At 39.3% G+C, this 26,479-nt stretch overlaps 1 protein-coding gene across 9 annotated transcripts in view; it reads right to left on the bottom strand.

The window, feature by feature from the left end:
- Positions 1-26,479, bottom strand: part of nectin1b (nectin cell adhesion molecule 1b) — a 182,594-nt gene that overhangs the window by 21,839 nt on the left and 134,276 nt on the right. For 7 of the 9 annotated variants that reach the window (XR_013787242.1, XR_013787243.1, XR_013787244.1 and 4 more), the window contains 2 exons: positions 16,364-16,457; positions 6,363-6,464 (listed from right to left, as the gene is read on the bottom strand). Coding sequence is in view for 5 of the 9 variants with exons in the window: in XM_079466437.1 (XP_079322563.1) it covers positions 6,363-6,464; positions 16,364-16,457 (196 nt within the window). In the remaining 4 variants the exon portion in view is untranslated. The remainder of the gene's footprint in view (positions 1-6,362; positions 6,465-16,363; positions 16,458-26,479) is intronic. The other 2 variants (XM_079466438.1, XM_079466442.1) reach the window with 1 other exon arrangement.

Consider the following 26,479-nt stretch of genomic DNA (forward strand, 5'->3'; position numbering starts at 1 on the left):
ACAAACTTTTTTATAATTTCAAACCTTCTTTTGTATTGATTGAAAAGTGTGCCGGTGTTCTTTTTCTTGAAGTTAAAAAGTCAAACATATGCTTCAATATTTCATTATGTAATGCAGTAACGTTAATTTGGTTTTAAACATCATGAATGTCAAAACCCTTTTTGGGACCACCGAATGAACATAGAAGGAACCAGACTGTTCACTTGATGTGACCTAATGAGACCTGACCTCTTAGACGCTACAAGAAAACAGAGAGGAAGATGTGTCGCATGCATCAGATATTGCACAATGAAATAAAAACACAATGTAAAACAAATAGTCTGTCACTGCACGTAATCTGAAAAGATAGTATAACATAAAAATGAAATAAATGAACAAAAACTAAATGGGTGAGGTGATGTTTTGAAATCATTTCGCTCATAACATTTTATGAGACATCTTGAATCTCATAAAGTGTAATTATCCGACCACAAACTGTTGAATGGTAATGAAAGAAATCTCAGTTTTTGAGTAATACAGAGAATTTCATCCACAGACGGCATTAATGTGGCAGCACTTCAGCCATTATCCAATCACTGCTGAGGATCTAATGAACACTCTCGTGTATGTCTATAATCTCTCTGTGGCGGCACTTTATATTCAAACGGGGGACATTAACTGTCATCTTCTTTTATCGCTGCCATCCCTTCATTTTCTGTCGCAGCAGGATCTTCACTTTTGCTTTGACAGTCCCAGACCTCTTTATATCTCATGGTTTCTGATAGCATCTAGCAGATAATTGTTTTATTCAGATTCAAATGACAAACTCTCTAGCTGTGGCGAAGGACTGGGCTTGTAATCTTCAGTAATTCACTAGCTTTGTGAGCCGGTATCGTTGTATTTAAACAGATGGTAGATATTGGTTTTGATGTATTTGTGACAGTAACGCAAAGGGTAGTCTGTGTGAGGTATCTCCTGCGGGCAATGTACCATGTGAATATTAAATGAGAGTCTTCAGCGAGTGCGTCGCTCCTGGAGCAATGTGTTCTGGGTGAGTTTGACTCTCCTAGCCCTTTCGACTTAAACTGTGTGTTTCAACGTGTGCTTTATAATGCTGGAGTTCAAGAGACTCAAGAACGCAATGTAGGCTGATATCTGTACTGTATGACTTGGAGATTAAAATGAGAGACTCTAATCTTAGCAAGTGAAATATTGCCAAAGAAGAATGTGAACACGTGCATCCATGCACAATCTGTGCATAAAAGTGTGGTGTTTCGAGTTTGTGGGAACCTTTTTCAAAGTTGAATTTAAAATGTTCACTATGTATACTTAATTTACAGCTCATTTTCATTAAATGCGTCTAATATTACGCTGTTGCAAAATTGCATGATATGTTTACCAAAGTTTAATTTTGCGTGCACATGATACGCCAATGTTTGCGTGCATATGATATGCCAATTTGAGCATGTTGCAATTCTGCATGTTGTAAGGCAATTTGTCTTATTAACCTGTCGCCAAACCCTAATCCTAACCGTTTTATTTTAATTACTTTTCTCTCAGAATGACTGCTCTCCACCAAGGTTAATCAAAGGTTTAATATTAAAAAGATGCGCCACTGCCATTACAAACGAATGGGTAGGAATGCAGTGCTCAATATGACCGCTCTAGTGAAGGAAGTCCTGACTTCCACTGAAACGAGCCAATGGTGATTCAGTATTGACTGATGATTCTATGGGAGAGGGCTCTTGTGAGACGGTTGCCAGCCTGTGCGCATGCAGAGTAGATAAAGCGATCTCAACGAAGGTGATTTTAGCGCAATTTTAGCTTAGCAAACCCAAGTTATGGTACAGTTCATATCAGGTTTGATTATTGATAGGACATATGCTGTTTAGTTGTTATTTTTGCCAACGATTTGAAAAATATCTGCCTTCACCTATTATTTATATTAAGGCTGTGCAATATATAGAATGTATCGAAATACCGCACATGTGCATATCGCAATATGAATGTGGCGATGGTTTGCGATAAATGATCGCAATTTAAATTTAAATCCTTGGAAAAGTTCTGTATGATCAAAGTTTTAGATCGATGTGGACTAGTTGGGTTGTTTTATGTATTTTTGTTTGTTTACAAAATGTCAGATTTGTTTTATGCAACAGTAAAACATGGCAGTTCACTTCCTGAAGTTGTGGTGATGCTTTCTTTTTCCTAAAATAAGGTGAAATATATTTAATACATTTTAATACAATTTAAATCGATTTTAGAAAATGAAATATCGTATTCAATATCGCATTATTTAGCATACTATCGCATATCACATTTTTCTCAATATCACACAGCCCTAATTGATATTTATTCAAGATATGTTTTTGTCCAGCCATAAATGTGATTTATCAGAGGTAGATGACAAAACAATATTATATATATAGACCACTTCGCAAGAAATAAACAGTGTTGAACTTCCGGTATCTTTTTTACTGATCAAAATCTGACATAAATAATAAAATCCTAAATATATTTGTTTAACATTTTGAATCAGTTATAAATGTTAAGTTGGTTGTATTTTGTGTTTAAATATTTGTGTTGTGTTAAAAAACTGAAATAAGACATTATGACTGACCAGCATTGTTTACAGCATGTGGTCAATATGCTGTCTATGTTGCTTGAAACTGGGATGAAGTAACCATCTGTAACGTATTTTTACAGAAACATTCATGGGTGTATTGATTTATAAACTGAATTTTGCTTTGGGTCCATTAGACCTGTGAACATTGTAAGAAAAAATATGAAAAACAATACGAACACGTAAAATGGTCCGGAAGGACCTTGAACATCCTACACAAAGCAAATCTAAGATTTAAAAAAGAAAAGTATGCTACAGTCTACTATATTCATTTTATGTTATCTTAACAAGAATGCAGCTTTTATTATTATTAAGTTCACAACTTTTATGGCTGATACAAGATTGTCAGCCAAACATTAGACTAAAATGATCAAATTTAGAAAAGGAAAAGAAATCGTTTAAAAAGTCATCCAACGCGCAGTTGCAATGCGGCCACGGTCTCTGACAACACACAGGAAGCATTACCTCAGTTTTACTGTAGAGCCAAGGACGGCAATTGAGATGGATGAAAGTCTAAGGAATCCGACATTGATTACTTGAGCCTCCACATGAAATGGTCGCAAACCAATCACTTCAGCAATCCAGTGATGTTTCTGCCCTTTTCCACCATTGAAGCAAATTCCAGTGAACACAATAGACATGCTAGTCAAGCTAATTACAGTCACATCAGCCATTGGGAGGATGAGGGGGGGGGGTCTTTCCCCACTGGGAGCTCGTGTTCTGTCTCGGAAAAGCTGCTTCATTAGTCTCCGGCTCTTTTCATTAGCAAGAACACTAAGAACTTAAGCACCGTCTTTGCCACTTTGATAAACGTACGTTTTTCATCGCATAAAGTGTCACAATGTTATGTCGTTTTTCATTCTCTGAGGTGATCAATACATACCCAGGTGCCGCTGCGGATACACATAGAGCCCTCATGCACATATTGAACTATGCAAACACTTTATTTATGAGCGCTGTGAATTATGTAATATTGAAATCATACCAAAATGCGGTCCCATATAAATGTATGCTAATCCATTATTGTAAAATGTTGAGCAAAGAATCAGTGGTTGAGAGTTTTGTGTTATCTAGAACAAATCCACCTCCGAGACACGCACTGTTATATAAAGCCTGTGTTAGTACAGTCATGTGACAGAACGTGTGTGTGTTAGCATGACTGTACAGTAGCGACACTGCAGCAAAAGTGTCCTGGTGTTCTATACCACAGTCCACTATAAAAGCACAGTACAGCTGGAGATTAAGTGCACTGCATTCACGCTGCACGTCTCAATGGGTAATGCACAACACCTCATTGAAACATCACAGTATGTGAACACTTGGGGGTTTTCCTTGAGTCTATCGTTCTGTTCAGAACTTTAAACACCCTTTTTAGAATTTTCAAATAGTTTTGTTTTTATATTGTGACTATCCGAAATATATACAGATCCGTAACACAAAAAATTCCTGAATCTACAAAATGCTCGAAGTTTACATGCCCTTGATTCTTAATGGTTTGCCATTTTACATGAACAAACAAACATCTGTTTGTTATGTGACAGCTGGTCATGAGTCCCTGGTTTGGCCTAAACCCTTAAACTTCCATATCTTCACCGTCCTTACTTTTTTTAGCATATTCTGAACATTATCTTCATCTCCAACAGTGACTTCATGATGTTGTCTATTTTTATCACACTGAGGTAGGTTGAGAGACATCTAAATGTTTTATTTAGCTTCTGAAGGGCATTTCTAAATGTAAAAAAGTGCCGTCAAATCGATTAATTGTGACATGTTTAAGAAATATACATTATATGGTGTCTATATCTATATATGCATATATAAATGTGCGCACACACAGAGATTATTAATCACGTACAGAATAAAAGCTTGTGTTTATATGACATACTGTATGTACAGTATGTGTACTTTGCATATTCATTTTGTATTTATAAATATACACATACATGTACACATATTTAGGAAACATTTACATGCATTTATATACATTTACCAATATATGTAATTATATATATAAACGTTTATTCATTTTTATATTTTTCTCACATATGTGCATGTATGTTTACATTTTTATAAATTCAAAATGTAAATTCAAAATACACAGACATTATGTAAACACAAACTGTTATTATGTACATATAAGACACATTTTGAAATAAAAAATAAATGCATTTTCATATAATTTATGTCAAGTACGAATGAAACTCAAATTTCTTAAATATACAGTATTTATATATACAGTCCATATAAATATACATTCCGCCCACAAATATATTGTTTAAACACAAACATTTCTTTTGGAATCAATTGATCGGGATTAATCGTTTTGACAGCACAAAAAAAATCATTAAATATTTTATAAAAATAATAACATGAGTATTTCAATATTTTTACATGAGTTGTGTCAGATACAGAAGCTGATTTGTGTGTGACTATTTCTGTGTGCGTCACATTGCATCGTTCCACCTTTGTAGGAACAAAATGACAGACTTGTATTAGGAATTCCCAAACCACAACTGAACACATCAAGCCACACCTTTCCAACACTCTCTTAGTGCTTTGCCGTGTTTACAGGAATAACACTCAGATCGTTCCACAGCTGTGTCATGCTGTCAAATGCAAACCTGACAAACTTGACGTCTACAATCATAATAAAAAATTATAAAAACGTATAAAGCTGACAAACAACAAGCCTATAGTAGGAGGGTTGTGACTGTTCAAGAAGCATGCAGCACCAATTTATGGAGAAACAAACACATCCAGGATAACAAGGCTTTCAATTGAATAAAAAGACAATGCAGTATAATGTAGTGCCATTCAATCTATCCACCCAGGGGTTGCTGGGAAACTGGTGTCTAAATTAGGCCTCTACTGTAGAGGTCCATTATACAGGAGAGAATGAGAGGTGTGGAGTGATGGGTAGAGAGAAAATCTCACAGAAAGGACCAACAAGCTCAGTGTAAAGGAGCAGTGAGATTATATTTCACCAAGTGTTTCCTATTTGACTTGCTGTGGATGTGCTATTGTAAATAAATGCATGAAGCACATTTTCTGCTGTCAACTTTCTTTTAAGTTTTTTGACCAGCTTTGACTGTTCCAACATGGCGTACGACCTACGTGTAGCCCCTAATGATTCATATATGTGTACCTATTATTGCATGAATAATTTGGGACAAAGACAGCATTGCAAAGCAAAGTGTAGACCCTATGCAAAATACAGTTACAAATTAAACAAACACATATGCTTATTAAAGTATCACATTGTTAGCTTAGCGATATGCTAATATTGAACATTTCTTTGAGTCAAGCCTTCTATTTCATTTGTTTGAGGAATACTATTTGTTTCTAGTATGTAAGACAGTGTCATTTGCATTTCAGTGAGAATGCTGCTTTGAGAATACAACTTTCTATGAAGGCACACAGCTAAGCATTCTAGGTTTTGGAACGTAGCCAGAATGCAAATCTGATACGTCTGTTACTTTATGGAATCCCTCGACGTGTGAGCAACCCCAAACCTTTTGCAGAGTCAGCTGCATAACAGGCCCCTGCTAAACTTGTCATCTGTTCTCAGCTGACACAATACAAGGCAGAAAATAAGTCCCGCTGGGTTCCTCCTTTAATGTAAACTCCTTTCTGAAGGCAATTCATCTTCTACAACATGCGTAAGATGCTCCCTAGAAACTGGACTCCTGAAGCCTACTTTCACTGATTCCACCAAAGCAAGAGAAACACAAACAGCAATGAGTTTAGCAGCGCTACTCACCGGCTTATCGGTGAACGCGGTGGTCTCAGACTTTGCCATGTCATAGTATGGTGGCTGAAGAGGAATCTTCTGTATCTCATCTTCCTTCTCCAGATGAACAACCTTTAAAGGCAACAGAACCTGAGATGAACTACATTTCGCCACCATTTTTTGACCTGCCGTCCTGTTTGCTTTTTCTCCTGAGCAGAGAACCACACAAAAACTGAATACAAAAGATTCTGGGACATAAGACAATTATTCTTGTTGATAGACATATTTATCTGAAAACCAATTGCATGCCAAATATAAGGCACAACACATTCTGGGTCACCTTATTTCAATACTTTTTTTAATGCTTAATGCTGACTGTTACATTTCTCGGCCATATGTGTGCAATGTCCCCCAAACTCTTTATACCATTGCTTCTCACATTACAGTGATAGCATTACTACAGAGAATTTTTTTGGTATTACTGTATAAGTATAGGTGTAATTCCCGTAGGGCTTAGGACTGCCTTATCTGTGTTTATTTTGCAATAATAGAATGTCTGATTGCACACTGTCCTTCACTGCATATACAATGCATTGTATATGACAATACAGATTACAGAAAACACAATTATATATAATGGATTTGTTGTCATTTTTGCTCAGATCGTTTGTTGCTGCTATGATTTTTTTTTATCTTATTGTCTTTAGAGATTAAAATACCAACAGATGTTTTACTGTGAATAGATCACAATAGATGAAATTCTTAATATAAAATATATATATTCTTGTTTTTAATGTAGCAATCATAAAGAGTTTAGTGGAAGAACTTATTTTGCATATGTGCCATAACAGGTTTCTCTGAAACTGATAAGCTTTATTCATAGCATTGCCGGCCACCTGCTGATCTCTACATATCGAATACAGAAGAAAATAAACCACATGACAGAGATGAAAGAGCTTTGATAGAAATTCTGTCAAACATGCATTAAAGCGCATTTATAGCAAGACTGTTTGACAAAAACAGACCAAAAATAGGAGAACATGTACTGTCAAATGATGTTTGAGTGTCACTAACAAAATGTGGGTTCTTTTATAACTAATGTGTAAACTTTATACATGGTCCCTTATATTATTTTTTCCCAATATTCAATTCACAAAATTTAGGATTGGTAGATGCTTTGTATAAGCGACTTACAATGCATTTAAGGTCTACATTTTATCGTGACATTTGTTCACTACACAGCACAGGTACTATAATAGGTGGAATTATAGTATAGCACGCTGCTATAATACGCTGGAATGCATCTGCTGTGTGAAAACATCTGATTAACGTCTTAGAAAGGGTAGTTTCCTTTCTGTCAGTCTCGACACAACGTCGGGTTTGACTTGAGAACCAATCATCTCTGATTATACTTTTGAATAGGCCAATGAACTTGGCGAATGGGACGGCATGCCAGTCCCCACCCCATACATAAGGTCAGCAGCCCTCCAGGAAGTGGTCTGACAGGGACCACCTGGGGAGACTCAGGACATCGGGCACCGCTCCAGCAATATCAATCGTTGTCGAGCCGCACTGGGACGGTCCTGACCACGTCCCACCTCAAGCTCTTCTGGGGCCTGGCGCCCGTTCTTGTCTCAAGGAGACATCCTTTCTCTATGGGTGCCCATGCCATTTCCGCAGCCCTCCGCACTCTCTATTTGATGGTGTGTTCAGCAGCGAGAACTTAAGGCAGGTAAGTAAGCAGACCCGCTGGTCTCCTCAGGGTCCCGCCCTGACGAGACAGCTGTACTGCTCTCCACAGAACCTCCCCTCACAGGGGCGATGAAGCAGATCCCTTGCTAGTTCCCTCGTCACACTGTCTGGGGGCCTGGTCACAGCCAGGTACCACGCACAAGTTTCGTGACATTCTCTTACCTCAGTCGGAGGCGAGAATGTTCCTGTGCTTCGGGCTGAGGTTACCACTGTTCTGGAGAAGGGGGGAATCGAGCCCACCCCTCTTGCCGAGATGTCCCAGGGGTTACACCCCTACTTCGTCGTCCCAATTTAGGTGTGGGGCTGCGCCTTATCTGCGGCGATCGCGGAAGCGCACCCTCGAGTTTGCCCGACACCAGGGTTGGTTCATGGTTATCGACCCGAAGGGCACACACTGCATGCCTCAGTTTTCTCGCGTCAGACCGTCTCGCATACCAGTACAAGATCCTGCCCTTCAGCCTGGCCCTGTCACCCCGTGCCTTTACAAAGGTTGCACAGCCTGGCACCTGTGACCAGACCTCTGGAACCTCCTTGTCTTCCTGCTGGGAAGATTCACAGAAGCTGGGAGAGACTTCACAGAAGTCTCGCTGTCCCCTCAGGTAAGTGTCTTGGACAGCACGACCCGACCAGCGATTCCTAAGGGGCACGGCAGGGGGGCTAATCCCCCGTTCACCCAGCACCCTGGTGCATTAAGTGGTCCTGGTGGGCCTGGGTAAAGGCCCCGTCGAGCTCATCTGATGACCCCGCCGTCCTCTTCACGATGAATACGGATCTCCCGATGGCGCTCAACCCCAGGGTGTGTCCAGCAAATGCCTGGGGGCAAGTCTCCAGCCTGGCCATGTGCCCGGACCCCACCACTACCTTCAGGGATCAGGAGGGGAACTTGCAGGTGCTCCCCCCATGGGAGGAAGACCTAATCCTCACGTATCGTGTCCAGCATGCGCCTTGCACCTCTGTTGGACCAGACGCAGAGCTCAGATGCTCTGAGCGTCTCTCTGTCTGAACTGGAGGAGAGCAGGGAGGCTGTCTCCAAGCAGAGACTGGCGCACTTGATCGCGGATGCCATCACTTTGGCCCACCACTCCCAGGCCCTTCCCACTATTAATAACGACTCACTCCACTGGGGTGTAGCCTCCTCGTGGGCACTGTCTCAGTGCGCCTCTTGGGAAGGCACCTTGACCGATTGTGGTTACGGGTCAACTGGGACAAGAGCATGCTCTCCCCTGCACGGAGCACCTCTTGTCCTAGTATGGAACTAGACTCTTTTACCGTAACAGCATGCCTCATGAGAGCATGCACAGTTGGTGCTGTGCTGCCTGGCCTTCGTCAGTGGTCCCCCTGAAACACCCAGAAGCTCCTTGGGCATATGGCCTCCTCGTCGGCAGTCATGTCAATCAGGTTTGCGCATAAGAGACCCCTTCAGCACCAACTTCAGAGTCGGGTTCCCTGGAGAGCGTTGCACACCGGCGCGTGGCATGTTCCATCAGATGCATGTCTGTTTCCTCGGGCTGTAGTCCTGTAAGCACTGTTCCCTGCTCAGCTGAGGTGCAGTGTGCAAGGGGCAGGCAGTGTCGGGGCACTGGGCGGGCCCCCACCAGCAGTGGCATCCAATTGCCCAGAGTTGCTGAATGCTTGGCCTGCGATGAGGAGGCCCCTGACTCTCATCCAGGGCAGGTGTGTGCTGTTATACAGACAGCATAGCTGCTGTAGCATAAGTCATCCACCAGGAGCATACATCCACGGTAGATATCGCCCATTGCTGACTGCGTCTCCAGAGTCACCAATGGGTGGTGTCCATTCGGGCCACTTTCATCCCGAGCAACCTAAATCAGACAGCCGATGTGGTCTCTCAACAGGTCACACTCGGCAGAGAGTGGAGACTCCATCCCTGAGGCAGCCCAGTTGTGAACAGTTCGGGCGTGCACAGGTCGTCCGGTTCGCCTCTCCAGACACTTCCCATTGCCCGTGTTGGCACTCCCTGACCGAGGTCCCCTCGTCACTGATGGCTTTGTGCACAGCTGACTGCGGGACAAGCGGAAGTACGCCTTCCCCCCAGTGAGCCAGGGTAGAGGAGCATTGAGCTCTGCTAGTTGCGCCGTAGTGGCCCTACCAGACTTGGTTCTCTTGGTTCTCTTGGTTTTGAAGCGCCTTTTCCCCTCTTCAGGTGAGTGCGCTATTTCAGCCTTTATCCTCTCCAGGTGAGTGAGTGCGCTATTTCAGCCTTTACCCTCTCCAGGTGAGTGAGTGCGCTATTTCAGCCTTTACCCTCTCCAGGTGAGTGAGTGCGCTATTTCAGCCTTTACCCTCTCCAGGTGAGTGAGTGCGCTATTTCAGCCTCCCTACTTCCTCCACATTGTTCCCATGAGTTCACCCCTGCGGGCGAGGCCATGTAGGTGTCTCCACTAAATAGCGCTTCCTAGTGCGCCTCTAGAGTAACAAGACCACCACTGTACGTCCGTACACACGAATTGATGCCTTACTACACCACTGGATGGTTACGGTTCATGAGTACACTCATTTTTGACACGCCTAGGCGGGTCAGTGTCATTCCACTGGAAATCGTGACACGGCGCAGCACCGTGGCGTTTTCACTAGGAACCCCATTCTGTTAGTCTCGACACAACGTCGAGAGACCGACAGAAAGGAAATGTCTTAGTTACGTATGTAACCTCAGTTCCCTGATGGAGAGAACGAGATGTTGTGTCCATCATGCCACAGGTGCTGCGGCGGCCCGCTGGAGCGAACGAGACTGCCTCTCAGTTTCCTCAGCCCAAAAAGGTGCCGTCCCATTCGCCAAGTTCATTGGCCTTTTCAAAAGTATAATCGGAGATGACAGGTTCTCAAGTCAAACCCCATTCTGTCAGTCTCGACACAACGTCTCGTTCCCTCCGTCAGTGAACTGAGGTTACATACCTTACCAAGACGTTTTACATACATTCTAATTCATAAACATCTTACAGACATCTTCTAGATGTCTTTATGACATCTGACAGGAAATGTCTCATATACTGTACGTATTGCAGATTAGCAATAAATACAAAAACAATTCTTACAGTTGTACTGTATGTACAGTTCAGGGTAGTATCGAACCCCTTTTTGTGGCATTTTCTTTTAACTTCCACGAGTCGTATTTGAGGAAGGTGTCAAACAATTCCTACTGTCATATGGGACGGAGGGCATGTTAACGTAAACCAATCATAGATACGTACAACACACTCAGGGCGGCAAAAAACAACAGGCAAAAAAACAACTATACAGCTCTTGCCTATGAAAACGAACCCAGCAGACGAAAGCTTTCATTCCGTCATGGTTAATGGGGTGTGCAAAACCTCTTCCAACTAACAGAAAAACATCTCCTGAACCCATCGAAGGAGCCCAGTACAGGACACATTTTCCTCTTTGTTTTGAGAGTGATTTTCATTACGCGTACAGTTTGCTCCTCACAAAGCTCTTCAGAGCAAACTTCGTTTGCCGCTCCACTGCCAGCAAGGCCATTGCATTTAGAAGTTTGGGACGGGATAGTTGCTCACCTCTTAAGTTCTAAAGCTGAAAGTCTTTTCCAAAGCTAAATAAAACGTCAGGAGCTACTTGAAATTGTCTTAGAAAGAAAGAAGATGGCAAGAGAACAATCGAGTGACGGAGGAAGTTATTTTCTAACGAATCAAAGATAGAGAAACAAGAAAAGAGAACAATAAAAACAAAACAAAAGATTCTTACATGTGAAGCTGGGTGGTTGTTTGGCTCGGAGGCCTATCTCGGTGGTTTGATGTGACTGAATTGAAATGTTTAAATGTGGGATAATCCTCCGGCAAAGACAGCCTTTGAGTAAAGATTCCCAACAATTGCCGTCTGACTATGTCACATTTCTGAGGAATATCTATTCACTGTTAAGAGGACTTTAGCTTTACGGAAGATTTTTGAGACAGTGGAAAAATTCAATTTAAAGGAAGAATAAAAGGCTTTGCTACCTCTTTGTCACAGCAGCCAACTATTTTGTTTCTTGTTATCTCTTCCCTGGGGCCATGCTGAGAGGAATGGAGAGGGAAGGGAAAACCATGGAGGTTCGAACAGGTTCCCTTATTATGGGAAAAATATGGGAATTTTTCATGTTTCCATCATATCGGTGCAGGAACTGTATTCTTTATGTTAATGTGAAATATTAGATGATTCTGCTAAAGGTCCTTCCTGTAAAAGGTAATTTTACATTAGAGTGTGTTTTATTGTACGTGTATAATGAAGAACTGCCATGTAATGCCACGAAATGGCGTGACGAGAACATTTTTTCCTGCCCTGTGTTGGTGTATTTCTTTTTGAAAGAAAAAGCTAAAATGGGACATTTAATAAAAGTTTGGTCCAATTTATGTTATTGAACTAGAAGCTGCATAAGATATGTAACATGCTTCACGCGTCCATTTTTACACATATAGTCTACATATATATTTTTTTTTATTCCTATCCATCCCATAGGGCATGGGAGTAATTTTTATTACTAATGTTTCTTTATGAATGAAATTCATTAATAGGTAAGTGTAAATGGTAATAAAATAATGGAAAATTATCATTAGAATTATACGAAGTTATAATAACCCAAATGGCTATTGTATTCCAAATAAACATATGTAATAGAGTCAAATATCCAAAATCCACTTGAACTATTTAATGATGGTGGGAATCTCAACAAACTGGAGTCCGATTTTGGAACCAAATTCAAAGGTTTGGGTACCGCAAGAAACATTACTTGGATTCCATCATTGTGTCAGATGAGTGGTCCCCCTCACAGATCCACCTACATCGTAACGAAAGTTATAAAAACATAAAAACAATAGGTAATAATAATACTGTACAGTGTTTTTGTATGAGAATTTACTGCATGTTCTAGAATAAAACGCCATGTATTATGGTAATGAGGTACACATACAGGTACTGAGAACAGATTATAAATGCAGCCTGCCTGTGATTTCCCGCATCCTGTGAGCTTCAACATCAGGGATATGCTATCACAGCATGAACGTGTTTACTGCTTTTTTCCAAACGCCTGCGCGTACCTGCACACAATCTGCACTTTCAAAACAGCGCAGCTAAAGCCAAATTTCACAAAGACATGAGAGGTAATTCAGAGCAGTTGCCAGGAGCGTTCTGAAAGGTCGTGAAGATTTACTATTAACCGCTGTGACCTTCAAAAGACACTTTAGATTCTGGGAAGTTGATTTTGCTCGGATTCTTTCAAAATTAGCATTGTCCTCACAGTAACCAACCTCATCTTGAGTACATCGAGAAACACAAATGCAAATGTACCGTTGGACGTGTCACGAATACTAATGACGGCATTATACATCAGCGCATAATCTCACAAATGACAGAGGGATGTCAACATAGAGAAATCACACAAATTACAGTGGATCTGTGTTGCACTGCGTTGATTTACATTAGTTTCATTGTTCATGTCATTAAAAAGCTTGAAAAGTCACTGGTGGGGAACATTAGCTTCTGCTCGAATGTCAAAATGACATTTGGGGGGTGGCCAAAACATTTGCTGTGATGCACTTAAAAATGAATATGCACGTTTAGAAATAGAACCGTATGAATATGTTAACAATGACAAATGGCTGTACAGGAAAGGTTGTGTGGGCGGCCCTAATAAGACAATTATATGTAAAGTGCAAATTACAAACTGTGGGCTTTTTCATTCACAAAAGGAAGAAATTCATCAGCAACAGAAAAGGATCTATGTATGTACCTGTGGTGAACACCTGTTGTGTGTGAACATTTCCCATGGACATATTTAGCGTATACTGAGCTTTAAAAAAACACAGCGCATCTGGATGTTTGCCCAGTAATACTATTGTTTGATCATCATTGGATAAATAACTGCGGCCATCTCTTGAACAAATTCCATTTACCGTCTGTTTAATAGAGCAGAAGGAATTATGCCAGACATACATAACTGACTTCTGGGAATCAGGTCATGTACATTAAGCCAGATTTAAATTAGAAACGATGGTGTTTGTGCTAAAAGAGACATTGATTTAAAAACATATGGAGTAATTCTATATGATTGTATATGTTCCTTTGTTAAACCGGCAAGTTGTATGTGAATAAAACACAGATTTCTTGCTGTGTAAAACCAGTAACACAAGCGATGCAATGGATTACCGAACTTGCAAAAGAACAACATTTATTTGAAAAATCCTGTCTGTTAAACAAATAAATAAAACATGTTAGAAAAACGTAATTTATAATCTAACAACACGTTTTTAAATGGCTGAATGTAACATACTAATGTATTGGTTGGGAATTTTTTTATCTCAAAAAGAGCTGAAAGGACAACTGGGTGTATTTTACGCCACCCTTCAAAAGTTTAGGATCACTTGACTGAAATCTATTTGTGATCTTGAAAATTATTTGATATAAGGCCATCTGCTTATACAGAGGCGGTCCTTCCTATACAGAAAGTACGCAAGTTAGGTAGGGTCCCTGCACCACCAGGGTTACCCCTTAATCCCCCTTGATTAAGAACCGAATCTAAATCAGTGAAACGTAAACAAGGCATATGTGGACATCATGCATATTTGCACCATGACTTCAAAAAATTAAATTCAGTTTTTAACTATTTTGTTACTTAAGTTTTGCCAAACTATGCGGTGAATTCAAAATTCAGTATTTACATTTGAATTTAGCTTTGGCCCATGATAATATGTAATTTTTAGTTGGTGTCGTCCAACATTAAAACTCAAAATGCTATCATAAGCCCTACATGTTTTAAACTGGTTTATGAAAAATAATCACATCAAACTTTCTTGAGTAAACCGTATCGTGCTTTATTTTTCTTAGTAAATCACTCATTTGGTTAGTAAAAACACTACATTTGCATGTCATCATTTTTTGACAGCTAGATGGTTCCAGGGCCACGTGTTACTTTGGGCAAAGCTATTTTAAATGATTGACCTATCAATCAAAATTTGGATTTAACTTTATTTTCTTAATGTCAGTTCAGTTTTTTTGTCTCTCAGTCTTCGTTCATTTGTTAATTGATTTATTATTTTTTTATTCTTATAATGCTGTGTTCACACCAAACACGAAGCATCGCATTCTTCGCTCTTTATTACCAGCGGGAGCAGCTCAAGCACCGTGAAATACAGGAAAATCGTGCAACGGGAAGTGTCTGTAATGGCAGGCAGGCTCAGGACACAAAAGAATGCCAAACAGGTGATTCATTGACACGATGACAACAGATGAAAAACGAGCAGAATGACAGAGTCTATGGCTATAAACAAGCTGACTATGGTTCCAGGGGATTGTGTTACAGGGAGTTGGTGTTGGTGTTAAACGTGGAGCTGAACACAGATGATGACGAGGACACAGAGATGAAGCTGGTAATCTGCAAGTAAGTCATATGGACTGGGGTTTGATTACTTTTCCGAAGTGGAGACCAGACACTGCTTATATATTTTAAATTATTTTAGATTTTTTTAATGTTTTAAACTTATTTGATTAGAAAACTAATTTTATTTAATAAATAATAATATTCTTTTTATTTTATGTAACGTTTTTGAAATGGATGATTTGGACTAAATGATGAGGAAAGGGCAGCCAATTGAACCCCAGCATTGATGATCGAACTACTTCAATACTGTTGAAAAGCATCTCAGGGTGAGGCCTAAAGAAACTAGCAAATTCATGGCAAATGCAGACGCTAATATATAACATAGCTTTGATTTGTAAAAAAAAATCTTCAATTATCAACATCGTATTATTGTTTTATTATTCTACAATCTAGAAAAAGTATCAATAAGGAATGAGTGATCATATTGAGCGCTAGTGAAAATACATGTGAAAATAAATTTCTTTGCTAGATTCACGCTGCCTGCAATGTCTTAAATGATGCAATGCAAATATGCACACCTTCGTATCTCACCTGCATCTCGCAATGTAGAAAACTTATCAGAAAAGACTGCTGAACCTGCACGACATTTACTGTGTCATTTGCAAGTATAACACTAAACCACCAAATAGTCGACAATTTTTCTGCATCACTAGTTTATTAATAAAAAAAATTAGTACTTTCCACAGCTGTTTCTGGCACATGGTTGAATATGGGGGGGCCTACACTGAAGGCAGGTGCATAGCACAGCAGAAACGTTGTTTAAGTAAAAAAGTCAAACTTCGTGTAAAGTTTAAAACAGCTGAAAGCAAGATTCAGCAGCAAGAGATCCTGGTTGGTGGCTGCATCTATAAGCGTTTCCTGACACATCTCGAGCAAAAATAGGAAGACGCCCTACCTGGATCTCGTCAGACGTCAGATCTCCTTTCATGTCGCTGCTCTTTTTCTTGGGTGGCGGCGGGGCTGGCTTGTGAGCTGGTGGGAGGTCGGTCCTGTTGGAGAAAAAGAGAAAACAGACTGACATCCGGTACCCAGAGAGAGCTTTAATGCGGCCGCGGCCTTAGCCTTGAGTGAATGGACGTAATGAGGAGCTGTGCCCACGTCTGGTTCTCCCATGTGTCGGGGGTTTGATAGGCATCTCCTCACACTGCCTTTGTTGTAGCTGGTGCCATTTCAGCCCTGCCCTTTCAATGGCTCCCACTAGCCATGGAAGAAGAGATAATGAAACGGGATTGTAACGGGCCAAATGGAACAGAAAAAAAGAGAGATATGGTGGGAGTCGATGAAAAAAGCCTGTTAAACAAGAAGGGGTTTAAATAGCCGACCAATGTCCCCATCAATCCAAGTATCAGACAAAGGCTGAAAACAGAACATGCAGGGCTGGACAAAGGGGTCAAGGCTTGGCTGCCTTGCACCGTTCGTTTAGAACAGCAGTGTCAAACCTTGTAGGACCATGCAGGCTTTAGCTCTTTTATGAGTCATCATCCAACACTAATCTAAGTCTTCAGGAATACCTGACAATAACAGGCAAGTGTGATAAAACAGGGTTGGAACTGTAAACTGACAGTTTCTTGGGAACAGAATCGGACACCCCTGCTGGTACTGTAGATTCTGTAACTGTGATGCTGCGATGTTTCTCTATTATGTTCAATCACTCTTTTACTTGTTAAGTTGTGACATTAGCAATACTATTTATGGATCAATGAATCCACAACTTTTAATTGGAGCTGTTTTCAAACAGCCCTTTATAAGCACTGTTTCTTAATAACAAATATTTAAGCTTAACAGTTATAAAATCACGGTGTACACTACAGTCTCTATGCTCACGGCATCTGCAACACTAATATTTAAATCATTCAAATATCATTGTTATCATGGAGATAAAGGTTCATGTTCTTTTGGTGGTTTTACAACATGTTAGCTTTGTTTTGTTTTTGGCAATGCCAGCTGATAGAGTGGCTGGATTCGGAAGTGGTGGTGTGGGACATTTAACGAGCAGATATGAGATATGACCTAATAATTATTCACTAGATGTATAAATAGATATTAACAAGAAATCCCACTGGCATTAGTATAAATGGGGAGAGAACACTATGCTCAATATGGCAGCTTTAGTGAAGGAAGTCCTGCCTTCCTCCGCAAAGAGCAAATTGTCCATCGATAAAGACTGATGATTCTCTGTGGCCACTGAGTGGCAAAACTTTTCCGCAAACAGGCTATGCATTTATTTACCTTTTGAAGTGTTCTTTCACAAAAATGAAATACATTTTCCATTTGATGTTTTTGATGTCACAGCTTAGGAAAGTCATCACTCAAGTACCTGTGATTGTGAGCCAGTCAGCATTATAAGTATATCAGGACATCATCTGTGACTGCAATGATGAAATTAGTCACATGACATTTACAATTCAAGTAACTGGCCCAATAAAAGAAGATACCTACATCTGGGGAGTCCACAAAACATCTGGTATGAAAAAGTGATCTCTTGGTATAGTTCTAGTTCTCAGTGGGCTGCAGCAGATAGGAGCCGTTTGTTACTTAAATTGGGACGTCGTGTTACACTTGAGGCCCTTGCTTAATTTGTTTGCACTGTTTGTTCTTAAAAGTGATGTGTGTAATTTCTGGATGATATCTTCCTGCTGTACCAGCCTAATGTGTAGAGACAATTCAATGCAAGACGTATAAACACTGTGCCTGTGTGGGGCTTTCAAAATATTACTTTGTTCGGATAAGTATCTCAACCATTCCGCCATCACAGCATTGGTCTCATTTCTGCAAGTCCCTTTGGTGACAATATTGTTGCCGAAATGACACACCTCACCTATAACTTTTATTTTTATTGATCCAATGAGAATTGTCAATTGAGGGCTTTGAACAACTCAAAATCGAACCCATCCGATCAAAAGTATGAACATCTCTTTACAATATTACACATAAAACTGGAAATTTTCTTTATATGTTAAACAGACATTTACAAGAAGTTATTAATTATTATTAAAAAAAAATTTAAATAAACAAGGGCTAGTAAAACCTGCCTCATGGAACATTAACAAAGGGCAACAGCGTTAACGCATTTCATTTACTTTGACTGGGCGACGTCAAGCATTGCCGAAATGAATTGGGTTCTGTCTGCATCACGGCACTGGAGTTGCAACTTTGCAAGCGTCAACGCAAGCGTCAGCTAGTAAAATCACCTTTAGCAAATAACCTAGAGCAGGCGCGAACCAATTGCGTTCATGCAATTTGCGGAGAACAATATAAATGGCTGTAGTATCTGTGACGATCGATTCTGTCAAGGATCACATTTCACACAGTCAACCAGTAATGCAGAAATGCATGTTTAATCACAGCTTACTTAATCTAAACTGTCAAACAGACTTTTTTGTAAACATGTTTATTAATTGGAACCTGATAACAAGCAAGCATGATACTGTGCAAATAGTAACTTTTTCTAGTCTTAATCCAAAGGGCAGTTAATTGAAACTCACTAATGGTTGGTGAAAGCGGCCCCAGGAAACACCCTGCAGGGAAGAGCAACCAATCGCGTGATGATTGGATCTTCCCATGAGCTCTGAATACACTTAAACACACTTGGGTTATGACACACCTGATGGGGTTCAACAGAGTTCAGACAAACACTAAATACTCAATTTTGTCCAAAGTAAGCCACACATCATCAAGTTGAGTAAAAGGTTAGGAACAACATCTGGCAAGTTATACATTTTGCCAGTTATAAAAGATACTGTAATTTCATTCATAAGGCATGAAAATTTGAATAAAAGCTGGTTCCAAGAGTGAAGCTCAGAGAAAACTCAAAAGCAGATGTCAAACTGTCATACTCCCACACTAGCTCGAGCACCCCAGCAAACCGATGCAGGATTCGGGCGCAAATGCATATGTTCACACAGTCACTCAAAAAGTTTCAGATGTCATTATTTGCATCCCTTTTAGGAAACTCAAATAATTCTCTTTGACAGGTGAGCTGTACGGGAGCTGCCATCTAATCTGTTTCCTCAAACATGTTAGCAGTCAGACATCATCCGAGTGATTCTGACTAGATGTCACTGCTGATAGGTAATGAAGCACTTTGTTTGATACATATACATGATATGTTTATATACGTGTATGCGTGAGAGAGCAAGAGGGTAAAGATGAGTGCTAGCTCTCCTACAACTTACATAAATGCACTACAAGCATGCACATATCTGCCAGCAAACACCTCCTATTGGTTTTGAGTTGCATGACCTTTCCACAAGGCCAAGCAGGCTCTGTAGAGTCAGCTCTACTTTGCGCATGAGTGCCTCCGTCCATTTCCTCTTTCAGTCCCATCACTTCCACTTCACATCACCTCTTCTCACAGAAGAACAGAGGCGTGACACTGGCACATGACGGCACACACTGGGTATATAAACACTCACCGCACATAAACACACACAGAAATGGGTGTAGCTCATGTCTAGGTCACATGTCCACTGCAAAATCAAAAGAAAAGAATACGTATGTGCTGTATTTAACGTAAAAAACGCATTCACATTACAGGCATAATAAGTATATCCCATTCATTTGTCATGACTTAACACTGTAAATATGAAGATTAGTCCCATAATGCATAATGATACTTTTTATACTGCAAAAATTACTTTACAATTATTTTCTATTAATAAAATTAAACTATTACTGACATTATAGCAATCTAACTTTTAAATCTTACAATGTCATAATAACAAACAAATCACAAAATATGGAGATACAAGGTTTCAGGAGGACAGCAGAGATATATAATCAAATGAATTACAATGAAAAAGAAGTCAAATGTAATCTGTACTAAAGCTGTCACAATATAAGATTTTTCCAAGGCATTCATCATGGCCAATATGAATTATTTATTGTAAATAATTATTTAATTTAACTATACTATACCAATACCCTTATAATTATTAAGAAACCATACCAATATTAATGCAATATCTAATGAAACAGGTGCTTTAAGATATTTTTACGGCTGTCACAGTATCCACAATTAATCGCATCCAGAATAAAAGTTGATTTTACATAATATATCTGTGTACTGTGTATATTTATTTGCATTTATATAAACATACACATCCATTAATTTATATTTACCAATAATTATAATCAAATGTTAACTAATTAAATAATTTGTAATAAATGCATGTGTTCTTAAATACAAAATGGATATGCACAGTACACAGACACATGTTATGCATACACAAACCTTTATTCTGGATGCGATTAATCGCGATGAATCATTTGACAGCCCCAGATATGATCATATCCCCAGATATTAACACAATATAGATAATCATGTTTCAGTCAATCGATTATTTTCAAGACCGGTATATTGTGACACCCCAAATCTGAATATTTTCTTTGTAGGTTTCATGTTATTCAAACAGGCAGAATCACAGTCTAAAAGTGTGAGCTAACATTACAAATGCTGTTGCTTTCACCATCAAGAGGCTTTGACTGAAAGTTCTTGTGCCCATTGCACCCTTTAGCAAAGCACTCAACCCAGAGACACATTCCGAGAGCTCTGACTAAAACGAGTTTGCAGTCATTTATTTAAAAGGGGTCAGCTCATACATTTGATAAATACATTTCTCTTAGGTGCACTTTTAAGTGAATATATATATATATATATATACAAAATTTGTATTTCATGACCATTTTCAATCATCCACTGACCCTGTTTCTTTCTGCTGTGACTAAGATTTCTGTGTAATCACATCTGAAATGAGCATGTGCATGGATTCTGTAAGCTTTCGCTGGCATGTGGATTATTATTGTTAACTCCTCCATCCTTTAAACCATTGAGAGGTTCACAAAGCAAGCCATATTGAAATGTATCACTAAGGGGGTTAGTTCGCCCAGAACTGAGTAGTCTGTTATGAATTTCTCACTCTCAAACCTGTATCATTTTGTTTGTTTGTTGCTTGTAACCAAACAGATTTGGACCCCGCTGACTAACATAGTAGGACAAATGACAATGGCAGTCAAAAGTGGCCTAGAACAAAAAATATATACAGTAATTTGTCCTACTATCGTACAAGCATTCTTCCAAATATCTTCTTTTTTTTTAATCAGGACAAAGAAATGTATACAGATTTGGAACAACTCGAAGGTGAGTAAATGAGGAGAGAATCTTTAAATTGCTAAACCATAATCCAAGATGTGACAAAAGAAAAAAGAATTCTAACATTACAAACCCTCAGAAGCAATTTGCTAGGCAACAAGTGCTTCACCCAGAAAGTTTTGAGCTGAAAGAACTGTTTATATTTCACATTAAACACAGATGACAGCTCAGCTGTATAGATGCAGAAAAGCCCTAAACAAAATGCCGGAAGAAATAGCACATGTACATAAACACGTCTCATAGAAAACATCATTACACAGGATAATGATGATGCATTATAATTATCATAAAAACGGCAAAAGTCCATTAATCCAGCGAATCATAATTCTGCATAAGGCTGAGAATGACTGAAGTGTCTCTCTCATCATCTCTGAATACAAATAATGTATCTGCTAATGTAAATACTGTGATGAAGAAGTCAATGGAAATTGTGACATTAATAATATGTAGCATTTCATTTATTACCACACTGTGGATAACTAGTGTTATTGCTTTTCACACTCATATATGCAAAGTATCAGAGTTGTGGAGACAAAATATTTGTCTCAATCCGCATTTTTGTGTCCTTGTGTATGTTCTAGTCATAGACCGTCAGAAGATAGACAATGCTTTTTATAAACGGTTTCAAAGCAACGACATAAACAAAAGTTTCTTCACAAGCGCTCGTTCACGGGCTGCTCTCAACTTCCGGTACACATTTGCAAATAACAGAGTGCTTGTAGATTATTTCTGATAACAAGCAAAAGAAACTGAGGAGAATCGTTACTTGGCTAAACTTGCCTCTCCAATTTTTTTTTATTGAGACTGCGATACTAAGCTCAACCTCTAGGTTTCAATGTCTCATACGTCTTCAAACGTTCTTCAATATACCTAAGTAAAACAAAACTTATTATAGAAATGAAAACTTGAAAATGCATTGGCACGTTTTTGAAGTGTAATTGGATTTTTGTTTTACAGTACTTTGGTGTAGCTATACTGCAGCCAGCCACCAGGGGCGCTCAAATTGCTTTTGACTTTTCACTTTTATATGCAGCACTCAGTAGCATGTTAACGGAATGCGATGTCTTTATGCTCAACTGCTCAGTCTATGTAAGCATAGCTATTGTTGGCTCATTAGACAAAATATTCAATGTTTTCTCATGTGTAAGTCACTTTCGATAAAATAAATGTTAATTATTAAAATATAGATGAGCCTTTGTCTTTCAGTTAACTTTTGGCTAGAATAAGCAGCGAAGTGGATCATACTTCATGCCGATAATCAAAAGCAAGACTAATGTCGTGATAAAACATGACTACTGCAGGGTGAAAATGAATTCATGTGTCTCCGGACCCGCTTTTTTTTCATTTCAGGCAGACACACGATGCAATTAGAGCAGTCTGGGTCATCGTGAACTTTGTCTTAGGAAGCTGTTCCCAACTGACCACAGCTGGAGATAGATGTACCACAGCGATGCAGCGTCCAATCAGCAGCCGCCTGCTGTTCTAACACTGACGTGTTTTATATTCGATCACTACCTGAATTTCAGAAGAATCTCAGTAGAATTCATCTTGGTAATGTGCTTATTGCGGTGCATTCTAGGATTGCTGAGATGTATAGAGGCTGCCTTAGATTTCGGAGCAGCATTCCCACCAGGATCAAACCTTCTCATTGATGCCTTAAAGTGATCTCTATGTAGGCAGCTCACTACAGTAGGTTTTGGAAAAGAGCTAGAGCCAGAAGGGATCACCATACTTCATGTGATAGGAACGGCAGAGGGAGTTTGAATGTGTGTGTGTGTGTATGTGCGCGTTTTAGAGCGAGAGATTTACAAAAGGATAGCCCAGACTGACAGCGGCAGTTCCAGATGCACCATTATCTTTCTTCAAAGGGACACAATAATGAAAGGCAGCTAAATAATTCAGAAACTTTCTCCTGCCTCCATCTAGATTCTCTTTACCGAGGAAAAGATCACTCCCTCTTTGATCCCATTCTGAATTCCAAGTGCTCGCTCTATAGAGAAAATTGATGTAATTATTGATCCAATTAGACTTATGAGGTACCACCACGGTTTACCTTTTTTCTCTTATTGAGTATCAAGCAGAGAAGCAGAATGGGGCTTTAATTCATGTGTACCAGGCATGAATCACAGCGCTGAAAGATTGATTCGGCCACTAAAAACCATCGGGAAGGAAAGGCCCCAGACGCCTCAAGTGGAAAATAACTCGCAGAGAAATCAGGTCTGTTGGATTTGCAGTGGCACAACACCATACACATAATCAAACACTCCAAAATGTAATAAGGAGAATTATCCATTTTTTAAATGAAGAGGAAAATTATTACACTGAAGGATAAAGAACCGTTTGTGCATGAATTGGTTTGTCATCACCTACAGGTTTTTTAACACTTAGATTTAATTAAATCACATATACTAACAGAATTAGATCAAGTCTGATTGAAAAATTGCACAGTTTGCACTCGCGTAAAGGTGTAAACACACCAAGTGAGGCCCGTCAACGTGAATTTTAAATGAAAAACATAAAGCAAACAACGTCACAACATGACTTCTGAAGCTCTCTGATCTCACCCGTAACACTGCCTCTAAAACACAATTGAATTACTACATTTGAAAAATACGTAGAATTGCATTTCAACAACTTGGGAGCATATTATAAATAAAGAATGATCCAATTGACCTCCAAATCCTACAAATGTTTATAGACGTTGACGTTGTAAAACTTTAACTTAAACACGTACGTGTCAGTAGCCAGGTTTCCATCACAGATTTGGCAAAACTGAATGTTGATTAAAAAAATTAGAGAGAATAAAGAGATTTCCATTAAACAATGTTATGCGACTGAAGTCCTGGCCATAATTCTTCTTTTTAGGTTTTACGGCAGGTTTCGAACCAACTTTTGAGGTGCATGATGTAAATGCGACAGAAACGTTTCCGTTGCAGTTTTGCTTACAAATGCCTTTATCGTATATCATGTGAGCCTGGTGTCATGTGTTGCGATATATGGACGTTTTTGCAAATGACGTGTTTCCATCTGACCTATTTCCAATGCGCCGTTTCACTTTGCGCATTTCGAAGGGAAATGGAAACGCAGCTAGTGAGTGACAGTTCTGGAATCTCCCTAATGTTTTGGCTATGCAGTATTTTTCTATATTAAATTATTTCCCAACTCCTGCGTAATTATTTAACGTAAACCAGTTGTAATCCAAGAGTAAACACGTTTTTTGGACACGCTTGCATCATACATAATGATGTAAGGAAGGTTCTTGCAAACTGTAAATCTTTTGTCTGTGTCTGATGCATATGTGAATCCAGTTTTCCGTTAGGTAAGTTTAAAAATATTTATGCAGAAACACAGGATGAATCTACAGTACACGTTTGCACCTACTGGAACATTGATGTATTCATTGTCAGCAGGAGAATTGAAGTAGAATGTCTGGCCACCTTTACAACCTGCCCTTCTCTCCCTGGTCTGCCGGCTACGAAAGGCTCAAGGCAGCTTAAGAAGGAAGATTTGACAGGGATAGAGAGAAAAACATAGCTAATCCCTGAACTGAAAAGAGTAATCTATGAGAAAGGGTTTAGGAAGAAAGATGGAGAAACAGAGAAAAATGGAAAATTACTTTTTGGGATCCTTTAACAAAGGAAGCAAGGCTATCGGTCAAGAGATGCAGACTAAATCCGTAAAGAAGAAGACAATGGTAAAGGAAGATCTGTTTTTTGTGCGTTTGTTTGCTTTATTTCCACAGTCAGAGCCCCAGGATGACCCTGACAACATTTTATTTAGCATTTATTTTTGAGCAAACAAAGAAGAATTGTCCCGATCTAAGTCAGTGTTTCTGAGAGCTGGGGTGTGAGCTCGGCCTCCATTGACCTCTGTTGATCACAATCTTATTTGGTCATTTAAATGCTAATGGTACTTTTAATTGCACAATGGGAGAGGCTTTGCAATCTCATCTGGAGAAGCCGATCTACAGGTCTTTGTCTTACCTTCATTTACATCTAGTAATGGTCTCAAAATGGGTCCATACAAGTTTTGCAGATACTCCAAGAATATCTTGGAAATGAAAGGGTTTATCTAAAGTGGAAGACGAATTTAGAGTTTTGTTATGATGCATCTACTCCATCAGACCAAACACATACCTAGATCCAGACCCAAATGAAGATACCTCAAAATACCTCAAATTCCAGATCCAAGCTCTGATGTCAAGTACCAGACTCGACTCTTGACAACCCAGATACAAAACACTAAACACTCAGATTCCTAAACACTAAGATATAGACACTTCAACGAACAGTTTACCCAAAAATTCAGTCCTTGTTTCATTATTTTCTTTGTTCTATTAACAACAAAAGAAGAAATTTGGAAGAATTTGGAAAATAAAATCGTCCCGGGGCACTATTGACTCCCATAGTACATCGTAAATAGTGCCCCAGAACTGTATAGTGATAAACATTGTTCCAAAAATCTTCCTTTGTGTTGTGTATACACATAAGAAACCACTTGAGGGTGAGTACATGATGACAGAATTTTCATTTTTGGGAGGAGTTTCCTTTACGACGTAAAGGAACTCAAATCTGGACCAAAACCTGTCAATATGAAGTCCCGTTTTAAAGCTGTTTAAAACAGAAATAATTTAATGTTATTGTACACACTTACGGTATATTTACATGTGTTGAAGTCAAATAAGGTCAAACTGACAATTCAATATTTTATGCAATTGATCATGATTTTTGTTCATTTATAACCAAAACAAGTTACGGACTGCAGTTTAAAGGTTGAACATTTTCATCGTTGTCTTTTTTATACGATAAATTGCTTTTGTTTTGTCTCATTTGTGAACCACTTTGGATAAAGACTTTTAAA

Source organism: Barbatula barbatula (genome assembly GCF_947034865.1).
Source record: "Barbatula barbatula genome assembly, chromosome: 10".
Classification (NCBI taxonomy): domain Eukaryota; kingdom Metazoa; phylum Chordata; class Actinopteri; order Cypriniformes; family Nemacheilidae; genus Barbatula; species Barbatula barbatula.